The 12,127-nt window shown below is 47.5% G+C and overlaps 1 protein-coding gene across 5 annotated transcripts in view; it reads right to left on the reverse strand.

The window, feature by feature from the left end:
* PLXNA4 (plexin A4) overlaps positions 1-12,127 on the reverse strand; it is a 580,684-nt gene that overhangs the window by 79,555 nt on the left and 489,002 nt on the right. For all 5 annotated transcript variants that reach the window (XM_083572528.1, XM_083572529.1, XM_083572532.1 and 2 more), the window contains 4 exons: positions 10,930-11,081; positions 8,305-8,422; positions 4,345-4,481; positions 1,201-1,401 (listed from right to left, as the gene is read on the reverse strand). In XM_083572528.1, coding sequence (XP_083428654.1) covers positions 1,201-1,401; positions 4,345-4,481; positions 8,305-8,422; positions 10,930-11,081 — 608 coding nt within the window. The remainder of the gene's footprint in view (positions 1-1,200; positions 1,402-4,344; positions 4,482-8,304; positions 8,423-10,929; positions 11,082-12,127) is intronic.

Raw genomic sequence — 12,127 nt, forward strand, 5'->3', positions numbered from 1 at the left:
TAAAGACCTCCAAAGAAGGAGACTCCACCACACTCCTTGGCAGCAAATTCCACTGTCAAACAGCTCTTACTGTCAGGAAGTTCTTCCTAATGTTTAGGTGGAATCTTCTTTCTTGTAGTTTGGATCCATTGCTCCGTGTCCGCTTCTCTGGAGCAGCAGAAAACAACCTTTCTCCCTCCTCTATGTGACATCCTTTTATATATTTGAACATGGCTATCATATCACCCCTTAACCTCCTCTTCTCCAGGCTAAACATGCCCAGCTCCCTTAGCCGTTCCTCATAAGGCATCGTTTCCAGGCCTTTGACCATTTTGGTTGCCCTCCTCTGGACACGTTCCAGTTTGTCAGTGTCCTTCTTGAACTGTGGTGCCCAGAACTGGACACAGTACTCCAGGTGAGGTCTGACCAGAGCAGAATACAGTGGCACTATTACTTCCCTTGATCTAGATGCTATACTCCTATTGATGCAGCCCAGAATTGCATTGGCTTTTTTAGCTGCCGTGTCACACTAGAGTAAACTTTTTTAGCAGGGGGCTGGTCCACTGTCCCTCAGAACTTGTGGGGGGACCGGACTATATTTTTTGAAGGGGGAAAAAATGAACGAATTCCTGTGCCCCACAAATAACCCAGAGCTGCATTTTAAATAAAAGGAGACATTCTACTCATGTAAAAACATGCTGATTCCCGGACCGTCCGCAGGCCGGATTTAGAAGGCGATTGGGCCAGATCCAGCCCTCGGGCTTTAGTTTGCCTAACCATGATCTAGAGAGTTCATCCACCTAGCCAGAGAGCCTCTTCCCAGACCACAACCCTCACTGGCCAGCTTCATCTACCAGATGTTTTCGTCTGGTGGGAAGCAGAATCATAAAATTGTAGAGCTGGAAGGTACCCTGAGGGTCATCTAGTCTAACCCCCTGACATGAAGGACTCTCAGCTAAAGCATCCATGACAGATGGCCATCCAACCTCTGCTTAAAAACCTCCAGTGAGGTTTGTTGCTCCGCCCACTTTCCCCTGGCCCCACCCACCACAGTCATGTGGCCCCTGAAATGCTGGCCGGAAGGGAATATGGCCCCCAAGCTGTAAAACTTTCCCCATCCTTGATCTCGAAACTCCTAGGATTACTTGGGATAAATTCGACAACAGCTTTTCCTATTGACCTGCCCCTCAAATTAGGCCACCTTTCTAATGGCACCATTACCTGACAATACTCCATTCTGGATCGATCCTCACGATGGTTGGGTCCGTCGTATATTCAAACTCTAGCTCCTTGGGTGACTTGGCCTTCTCCAGCTCCTTGTGGAGCCTGGCCTTGTCTACCTTCACAACCACATCCACTACCATCTTCTCTGAGCTGCTGGTGTAAGCCGTGGTGTTGCAGATAATCCATTCTGCTGCTCTCCTGTCCCCGGAATGAAGAAAAGGAATCTGGTCAAGCAAGGCGATTCTACGGACAAATCCTTTGGCTACATTTCAGCTTGTGTTTTAGTGGGGGGTATAAAGATTCTCCAGTGAATAACAGAATGTGTAACTGGCCCTAAAACAGGAGGAGCCAATGAGTTTCCCCCCTAATACTGGGGGGGGGGGGGAATACTCCAAAACAAATCGGCTCCCAAACACTGCAAACTCGGAAGTACACTAAGTGTTCCAGTTTGCGAACGTTTTTCGGAAGCCGAATGTCTGATGCGGCTTCCAATTGGCTGCAGGAAACTCCTGCAGCCAATCATAAGCCACGCCTTGGTTTTCAAACTGTTTCGGGAACTGAACGGACTCCCAGAACAGATTAGGTTTGAGAACCAAGGTACCACTGTATATATATTGAAGGTTTTTAACATACTGAGCACTAAAATCCAAACACATTTATAAAAAGATAATAAAAAGCAATATATCGAATAAGAAGAAAGGAAAATATAAAATAGAATATTCATGTTCCATACAAAACACACACTGTAGATAGATATAGATAGATAGATGATAGTTAGTTAGATAGATATATGAAAGAGGAAAAAAGAATAGAGAAAAAAATAAAAAGACCCTTTATCACATTTATGTATATCTATATATCATATCGTTTATCTACACATAGAAAGGCTCACCCACACTTTTCAGACAGAGGTCCATGCATTTCTGGTCCATGTCCAAGGATTTTTGTGTGTGTCCTGTCTCTTTCCCCTGGAAAACCCAAACTTTATTGCTGAACTGGAGCAAATGGCAATTCAGGTTTTCTGTGGATTGCTGTTTGCTCCAGTTCAGCAGTATAGTATAGTCCAGACCTGTGCCTAGAAATAGGTAAGTGTGAATGAGCCCATTGGGTGTGTGTTTGTTCTTTTGCTTGCAAACTGACATCACCCTGCCCAGAACAAGAAGAAGCTCCAGGCAGCCCAGTGACAATAATAATAATAATAATAATAATAATAATAATAATAATAATAATAATACATTTTATTTATACCCTGCCCTCCCCAGCCAGAGCCGGGCCCAGGGCAGCTAACACCAGTAAAATTACAATAAAAATATAATAAGGGAAGAAAAAAAACCCAATTTAAAATACAGGTTAAAATGCAATTTAAAATGCAGCCTCATTTTAAAAGTAGCCCATAGATCAAAACCGTAAGGGGAGGGAAACATAAGGGTCAGAGTGAGTCCAAACCAAAGGCCAGGCGGAACAGCTCTGTCTTGCGGGTCCTGTGGAAAGATGTCAAGTCCCGCAGGGCCCTAGTCTCTTGTGACAGTGCTCCACTAAGTCGGGGCCAGTATTGAAAAGGCCCTGGCCCTAGTTGAGACCAATCTAACCACCTTGCGACCTGGGACCTCCAAAATGTTGTCATTTGTGGACCTTAAGGTCCACCGCGGGGCATACCAGGAGAGGCGGTCCCGTAGGTACGAGGGTCCTAGGGCTTTAAAGGTCAAAACCAGCACGTTAAACCTGATCCTGTACTTCACCGGGAACCAGTGCAGTTGGTAAAGCACTGGATGAATGTGATTCCCGTGGCAAGGACCCCGAAAGGAGCCTCGCCGCGGCATTCTGCACCCGCTGGAGTTTCTGGGTCAGCTCCAAGGGCAGCCTCGCATAGAGCGAATTACAATAATCAAGCCTGGAGGTGACCGTCGCATGGATCACAGTGGCCAGATCAGGGATGCCTGTTCTAAACTGACTCCACTGCAGCAGTGGGGACAACTCATTGCATTACAGTGGCAGGCCATGCACAATCTTACTGTTCATTCAGTGGTGGAGGAAGGGGGTGCGTTTTGCCCCGGGTGTCATCACTGAGGGGGGTGGCGAAGTGACAAAAATGCAAGGTGTGTTTTTTTGTTTTTAAAGGGCTCACGAAACATTTTAGTTCAGTCAACAAACGTAAAGAAACGCGGCTGGCACTGGGCGCCACACCACCGGGGCCAGCACTTACCACGTGGTCTGCAGCGTGCCTGAGCCCCACGTATCTCCTGGGAGTGACGTGGTGGCTTGGGCGCCTGCAGGCTCCGCGCTGCCTGAAACATCAGCGTGGGGCTTGCGTCTGCCCACTGCCTCCCCCTCAGCTGCCCTACAACTGAGGGGGAGGTTGTGGAGAGGCTCCACGTAGTGTTCCCCACCCCCGTGAGTGGCTCGCCCCGCCCCTGGCTGCAGAATGCATGCCACACCAGGCACCCGAGTGGCTAGCTACGCCGCTGCGTTAATTTCGTTGACGCACTCAGAGGAAATATCCCCCTGTACTGGTCCCGGGGGCTAAGTGAGAGGTGAGGTCCGAGTCCAGTCCGAGGTCGATGGTGCGGTATGGAGGCTGTCCGTCAAAGCTGTAGCTGGGTCCAAGGCAGGGAGTTGGGTGGGGTCAGGAACTCTGGCAGAAGAGCAGGACAGGGTGCAGGCAGGAACAGGCTAGCAACAACGTTGCTCCCGCAACCTGGGACTAGGGCTGGCTGGCTTTTATCTGCCCCGAGGCATAGGGTGGCCCCAGTCCATACGTGACTCGCCTCTCCTGGCCTGGAGGCGAGCACTCTTCCTGCAGGAACTTAGTTCCCTCCGCCTCTCTGCCCTGGGCCTCTGCAGCTCAGGAGAGGCTGGAGGGTTACCAGACCCAGAGGCAACCTCCTCTTCCCCTGACGGAGCTGAGAGTGGAGCACCTGCAGGCAATGGGTCCTCCATCACCTCAGGAGCCAGAGCAGACTCAGCTGGTGCCTGCACCTGAGGATCCAGCACAGGTGAGGACCCTTCAGGCTCAAGCCCCAGCCCCGGCTCAGCTGGTTCTGGAGGCGGGGACTCCTGTGCAGGCTGGGATTCCTCAGGTTCAGCCTCTGAGTCCGAATCCCAGGCTATCACCCCCCCCTCCCTCAGGTCTTTGGGATATACCTGTGGAAAAGGCAGGGGTGGTCTCCAAAGAGCACCGAGACATTGCTGCCAGCATTCAGGTTCTTGCCCGTGATGGTGACTTGGGTTCCACCAGATACCGGACCTCGCTTGGGATTTAGGTCAAAGAGAGTCAGCATCTGAAAAAGATTAACAACCGCAGTAAGAAATGAAGGCGCCGCCAAAACGGAATTAGCAGGATGGAATTAGGATGGAGAGAAACAACAGCTGCCGTGACAACTCTGAAATCGTCCATGGAGAGACTGCGATAGTTTTTAACTGTTTTTCAGAATGTTTTGGATCATATTGTTGTGCGCCAGTTCAGTGTCCGAGTGGTGTGAGATTGCAGGGGTTCCAGGTTCGTTCGTGTTTCGTTCTGGAATAAGGTGCAGCGCCAACTGTGCTGTCTTTATGATATACGCTTTATGTTATACAAAATTTAAAGGTCAAAACCAGCACCTTAAAGGGCTTCCCTTGAAGTGGAGTTGCAGTTAGTGCAGATTGCTCAGTATCCCTCCAATTGCCAGTGTTTGGGGAACCTATTGCTGTATTCAGGTCTGTGTGTATGTGTGTTCTTATTCTCAGGTGTGAATGTTTTTAGTTTCAACATTTGAGTTACATTTCAGGGGTTTGGGTCCCATCCAACTCTAGAATTCTGTGATCCTAACCCCAAACATAAATATCACAGATATTCACTCTCATTCCCAAGTTCCTACACCAAGCCCTGGTTTAGCCTTGCCCTACCCAACACATATGTTGTACCAAGGTTTTACTTTCACTGAGAAACTGCCTAGCACCTGCATTGTAGAGAAAGACAAGGTATAGATGCTATTATAAATAAATAAATAAATAAAAATAAATGCAACTACCTTCTTTTTCCTTGCTGATTCTGTTTTAAAATCAAGATAAAACAATAATATTCAAGAGGGAGCAGATCATCGTGATACCAAACTACAGCAAGGGATCCCCGCTTTCTCAGAGAAATCTAGAGTTGCAGTTTCTTCTTTCATTAGCATTTTAATAGAAAAAAACTTTCTGCTTGGTCCCAAGTGAAAAGCCATCATCTGCATTTAAATGAAAGGTCCCCCCCCTCTCTCTCTCACACACACACTTTTCCCTATCCTCCCTTCCACTTTTAAGAAGGATGGTATGAAAGGTTTAAACTCTCCAATGAATGAGCAGGTACAATGAGCGGGATGTTGTTGTTGAACGCTGGAGATTATTCATGTCGTTTTCTCCTTTAGCTAGCTCTTCCAAATATGAAGGGGGCTTTGTGGAGGCAATTGGGGGGGTAGAGAGAGAGAGAGAAAGAATCAGGGAAGGATCTCCTTCTTCCTGACTGTCTGGCACAGGATGGTGGGGGACGAGCCCAAACAAGAGGCCAAAGGTTGAGAGCCAGTGTGGTGTAGTGGTTAAGAGCGGTAGACTCGTAATCTGGTGAACCGGGTTCGCTTCTCCGCTCCTCCACATGCAGCTGCTGGGTGACCTTGGGCCAGTCACATTTCTCTGAAGTCTCTCAGCCCCACTCACCTCACAGAGTGTTTGTTGTGGGGGAGGAAGGGAAAGGAGAATGTTAGCCGCTTTGAGACTCCTTAGGGTAGTGATAAAGTGGGATATAAATCCAAACTCTTCTTCTTCTTCTTCCCAAGAATGAAGCCAGCCAGATGCCTATTGTAAACCTGCAAGCAGGATTTGAGTGCAACTGCAGCTCTCCTCTCTTGTGGTTTCCAGCAACTAGCATTCAAAAGTGTTGCTGCCTCCAGCTATGGCATGGTCATTGTGGCTGGCAGCCGACTCTGGGGTTGCGGCGCTCATCTCCCGCCGGAGCGGTACCTATTTATCTACTTGCACTTTGAGGTGCTTTCGAACTGCTAGGTTGGCAGGAGCAGGGACTGAGCACCGGGAGCTCACCCCGTCGCGGGGATTCAAACTGCCAACCTTCTGATCGGCAAGTACTTGGCTCTGTGGTTTAACCCACAGCGCCACCCGCGTCCCTATTCATAGCCTCCATGAATTTGCCTAATCCTCTTTTTTGTGGGTTTTTTTTAATTAAAGATTCTCTTGTTTTACAGAAGTAAGTGTAATGCCTCGTATTTTTTCCATGTAACATTTTTACGAATCCATTTCATTTGTTGAGACATTAGGGGGAGAAAAAGAAAAAAAAAGAAAAAAAGGGGGTGGAGGAAGGGAAGATGGGTGGGGGTGGGGTCGGGTGGCGATGTTTCTATTATTGCCTAATCCTCTTTTGAAGCCATCCATGTTGGTGGCCATTGAGTTCCATAGTTTAACTATGCGCTGCATAAAGAAGTATTTCCTTTCATCTGTCCTGAATAAAGCCCTAAACGGCCTCGGCCCTGTATTTCTGAAGGAGCGTCTCCACCCCCATCGTTCAGCCCAGACACTGAGATCCAGCTCCAAGGAACTTCTAGTGGTTCCCTCCCTGCGAGAAGCGAGGTTACAGGGAACCAGGCAGAGGGCCTTCTTGGTAGTGGCGCCCGCCCTGTGGAACACCCTCCCATCAGATGTTAAGGAAATAAACAACTATCTGACTTTTAGAAGACATCTGAAGGCAGCCCTGTTTAGGGAAGTTTTTAATGTTTGATGTTTTATCATGTTTTTAATATTCTGTTGGAAGCCACCCACAGTGGTTGGGGAAGCCCAGCCAGATGGATGGGGTATAAGTAATAAATGATGATGATGATGATGATGAATCTTCCAGTATTCAGCTCCATTGTATGTACGCGAGTTCAGGTACACACAGTGGCGTAGCGTGGGGGGTGCAGGGGGGGCCAGCCGCACCAGGCGCAACATCTGGGGGTTAGGGTTAGGGGGCGCAAATCCACGGGTTAGAGGGTGCAAATTACTTGCCTTGCCCCGGGTGCTGACAACCCACGCTACGCCACTGGGTACACATCAGCCCCAGCCAGCTAATTCAATGATCAGGAGAGGATAGGAGCTGAAGTCCATCAGCATCAGGGAGGGTACCACATTGCCTACATCACCCCTAGACTAGGGGGCCCCTGCTACCATTCCATCATCCTTCCATACCTTACAAGGCCCTTCCATCAAGAGCGACCGAGCATCCTGGGGCTTCCTTTCGCATTTCTTTATAAATCCCCATCACCTGCTGTTCATCCCTACCTCCTGTCCCAGGAGAGAGCCTCTAAATGTCTGGAGGTGTTATGATAATAACACTGATAATAATTATCCATCTCATTTGCAGGCTTGTAATAAGTTGCAATAGTCTATTAATTATTCACAGCTGCCTTCACAAATTTCAGATGATATATTCACAACGAAAATAGGATAAGGGTGGAGGGAGAAATCGGCTATTAGAAACTATTTGCATTTTTCTTCTCAGAAAGGACTGACAAAAGCCGAAAGTAAAGTTAAGCAAATAGGACTAGAGGGATCCATCAAACAGTGAGGGTGGGTGCTCAAGAGTGAATGTAATACGAATTAACTACCCTTATGAGTTTTGGCCCAGGGAGGACAGAGTGAGAGAGACACAGAGAACGTTCACTTCCACCCCATGTGGTATGCTGAAAGCACATTTAACACACATTTAAAGCCCACGCCTTCCCCCAGAGAATTCTGGGAACTGTCGTTTAAGGGTGTGAAGGTGTTGTAGTTCAGTGAGGGGCAAATTACAGCTCCCAGGATTCTTTGGGAAAAGCCAAAGGCTTTCAAGGTGTGAGATTCAATGCTAGTCCTACTCAGAGTAGAGTAAACCCATGGAAGTTAACAGGCAGAGTTAAGGCCCTGGGACCTTAAGGTGAAGGTCAGGTAATGAAGAAGTAGAAATTTCAGTGGGTCTACTCTGAGTAGGGCTTAGATGACCCTCCAACCTCACCTCGAAATTTCACTTTGGGTGAAACTCAAGAGCATTCCTAGAAGCCTCCAGGATTCTCGAAACCTCTTGCCCATCCCTCCTCAATTCCCGAGTCTCGCTCATGGACTTACCGTGAAGTAATAGAACTGGGAGGATTTGGCCATGAACTCTGGCTTGCACTCGGCCACGCAGATGTCCACATTTCCTGCATGCTGGCTGTGCTTGGCCTCGCCCATCTCGCACACTATTCTAGAAGGAAAGAGATACAAGGGTCAGGAGATGCCCCTGTGGTCCTTGCAAAGGGTGCCTGCTGTGTGTGGGAAGGCTTAGAGCCAAAGTAGATGATGACAGGTAGGAATGGACTTTCCTTAATGGTACAGATTGTTAGTTTCTGTTTCTCACTGAGCAGCTGCGTGGAGTCACAGGACTCTGTTTACATTCCTGGGATTCCATACTATTGGAGTCTCACAGGAAAGGAGACGGGATGTGACGTTAGTGGTTTTCCTGTTTCCTTTGTTCCTTTGTTCAGTTGCTCTCTACTTTCATAGAGAGAGGATGTCTTTTCTGTTCTGCGTAGTTTAGAAATAAAACTCTTTACAATGTAGCCAAACCTCTTGTCTCTTCCCTGTGCTGGGAACCCTGCTGGATGGAATTTGCTTGAGGCCTTATCAAAGGCTCAGGTCATTAAAGACATCGGAGGCGATTTCAAAGGCTCAGCTCGGAGGAAGATGAGGCCTTATCGGCTTGGCCGAGCGGAGATTCTGACACAGATCCCGTATCCTATTTTGGGAAACCCCTTCTCCTTAAAAAGTAGACCTCTTTTCCTCAAGGCTCAAGTCATTCCATTGTGCCAGATCCAGGGGAAGCTAGGGTCATTGCAACTGGCCTCAAGCAGAGACCCACCAGTACAGAACCTCTTTTGGTGATGATGGACAGAGAGGCTACAGGTGCCTATTGTCTACTGAGCTGAGTTACAAGCAAGCAGGTAAAGAGTAGAGAAGAGTGAACCTACTGACTTTGGTTTCTCTCCATTCCCACTCTTCAGTTCTCAACATTGCCACATTAGTTTGCAAAGAACACTTTTTAGTCCTCATGAAAATTCATCAGCATTTCAGAGCAATTTCTCCCTCATCTGCACATTTCCCCCCCAAAAGCACTTTCCCCTAATATAATGCATATCAATATATTACTATTTTCCACTAATATATGCACTTATATATATACACCCACTTTGCTCCAGTGTGTGCATTTTTTGCACACCCTACCTAACGGGAAAACTGCGCCACAAAATTCAGAGAAGTGCACAATTTTGAAGGGCAGCTGTGCTCTGATCTGTGCATTGTTTCGGAGCAGAGAAGGTAAGTTTGCCTTTGAATGCGAACCAAACCCAGTTTCTCCCACACACACCCCTGGGGAAATGTTGTTCGTCCTCACTTGTCATGCAAAGCAGAGGTGAGGGACATCAGCACAACCTGCAAAGCCAGGTAGAGCAACCTGTAGTGCTTCAGTTGTGGCTAGGCTCCAAGTCCCATCATCCCTCACCATTGGCTATGCTGGCTAAGGCTGATGGAACTGGAGTCCAGCATCATTAGGGCTAGCCACACCTGTATTAGTTACTGTCATATACAATCCCGCTGGGAGCAGGTAATGTTTTCTCTGTTCTGCTGAGCCTGGGAGGTGGCTGTAGCACAGGTGTAGGGAACCTCTGGCTTCCCAGGTGTTGTTCCTGTTACTATTATTACCGTATTTTTTGCTCTATAAGACACACTTTTTCCCTTCTAAAAAGTAAGGGAAAATGTGTGTGCGTCTTATGGAGTGAATGCAGGCTGCGCGGCTAAGCCCAAAGTCAGAACAGGGAGACGGAGAGCCGTGCAGCACTCCGTCTCGCTGTTCTAGCTTGGGGATGGCTGCGCAAAGCCTCCGCAGGGCAGCGGGGTGCCTTCACCCCGCTGCCCTGCGGAGGCTTCAAAGGCTGTCCCCGAAGCCAGAACAGCAAGAGGCTATCCCAGAAGCCAGATCCCTCTTGCTGTTCTGGCTTCTGGGGTTCAGAATTTTTTCCTTCTTGTTTCCTCCCCCCCCCCCAAACTAGTTGCGTCTTATCGTCCGGTGCGTCCTATAGAGCGAAAAATACGGTATTTACATGCCCTCTACCCGAAGGTCCCAGGAAGGGTTACAACATGAAAGCACAAACTGCTGAAAACAACTTACAATCACAAAAATAAGGTGGGTCCTAAAAACATACACCTCGAGTGTCAAAAGACAAGGCAAAGAAGTGTGTCTTCAGCATTTGCTGGAGGCTGCACAATGAAAGTGTCAGATGCACCTCTGTGCAGAAGGAGTCCCACAGCTTAGGGGCCACCACAGAGAAGACCCTTTCCCAGGCCACACACACACACACATACACACCGGGCCTCTGAGGGCGGAGGAAGTACCAAGAGGTCCCTCTCTGCCAATCTCAGCATCCAAGAGGGCCTGTAGGGAAGGAAGAGGTCTCTCAGGGATGTGGTTGGACTCCAAGTCCCATCATCCAGCATGGGAGTTGTAGTCCGTCAACAATGCAGTGTCACAGGTTCCCCACCCATGCTCTACAGTGTCCCTCTCCTTCCATCTATTCCACCTCATTTCAGGGCTCAGTGGCCTGAGACTGGCAAGGGAAGTTGGACAAAGAGCAAGGTTGTCTCGCGTAAACATTCCTGCCCTAACAACAGAGCGGAAGGTCTTAATAAAGCATCTTTCACCCTGAGGCCCTTACTTACTGCTCTGCTGGGATGTATCCATCCACTAAAGGAATGCACTCCACGCCAGCTACTTTGACATGCGATGCAATGTCCCGGAACTCCAAGCCCAAATTTTCTCCCCGGATGGTCACCCTGGTCCCTCCTTCACGAGGTCCCCTCGCCGGGCTGATCTAGGAGAGGAAAAAAATGGTTAAAGCAAGGTGAAAAGAAAGGCAAGGCCCTGTGCTGGTGTTCCACACCCCCACCAAAGGGGCACAGCTGTTTGTCAGTGTGGTGCAGTGGTTAGAGCTTTATTGTTTCGTTTGCTCTTTTCTGCACCTCATATATATAGATAGATAGATAGATAGATAGATAGATAAAAAATTTTATTAGTTTTTTTAACATATCATTTTCAACAGTAATTAAACATACTTTTACATCTTATTCAAATTTTTGACTTCCATCAATCCTGTCTGAAAATTATCCAATCTAATCTCTCCGTATGCATTTCTTATCTTCCCCTATTACATTTCAAACTCATAACCAATATCTCTATCTTTTTCTACTTTGTAACACTTCGTATATTTCTCCTTACGAAACTTCTTGTAGTCCTACTAGCGTAATTTGTTGATTACAGTTGCTCTTCAAATAATTCATATACTTCTTCCGATCTTCTGTAAATCTCTGGTCCCGCAGGTTTCGAATCCTTCCTGTCATTTTGTCCAATTCTGCATAGTCCATTAATTTCGTCTGCCATTCTTCTTTCTTCAGAATTTCTTCTTGTTTCCATTTCTGGGCTAACAATACGATCTTTGGCTCACTTCCAACTCTACGAATCTATGATTCTAGCCCTGGAAGTGAGCTTCAAAAGTGAGCTTTTATTTTTCCGCACCTCTTCTAGTTCTATAAAACGCTTTTGAAATGGGTGCAACCAGTTTTCAAAATATGCCTATGCCATAAGATTTATGATTAAGGCATTATGATATTGGCCTTTTTAATTTTCTATCCCTTTTCTAATAATCCCTTACTTGGGATGCGCTTTCTGCACACCAAGTTGACATTTTCGCTGAGCTCTCCACCATTACCCTGAGGACGTTTTCCTGGATAGTCGCAGGCAGTTCAGATCCCACCAGTGCTATACATGAAGTTCCATGCATATTAATTCACATGCATAGCAATGAGGGTCGTTTGGAAGGTTTTCATTCACAAATCAAGGGTATATTTTTTAGTCTCCGGA

Source organism: Podarcis filfolensis (genome assembly GCF_964270895.1).
Source record: "Podarcis filfolensis genome assembly, chromosome: 10".
Taxonomy (NCBI): Eukaryota; Metazoa; Chordata; class Lepidosauria; order Squamata; family Lacertidae; genus Podarcis; species Podarcis filfolensis.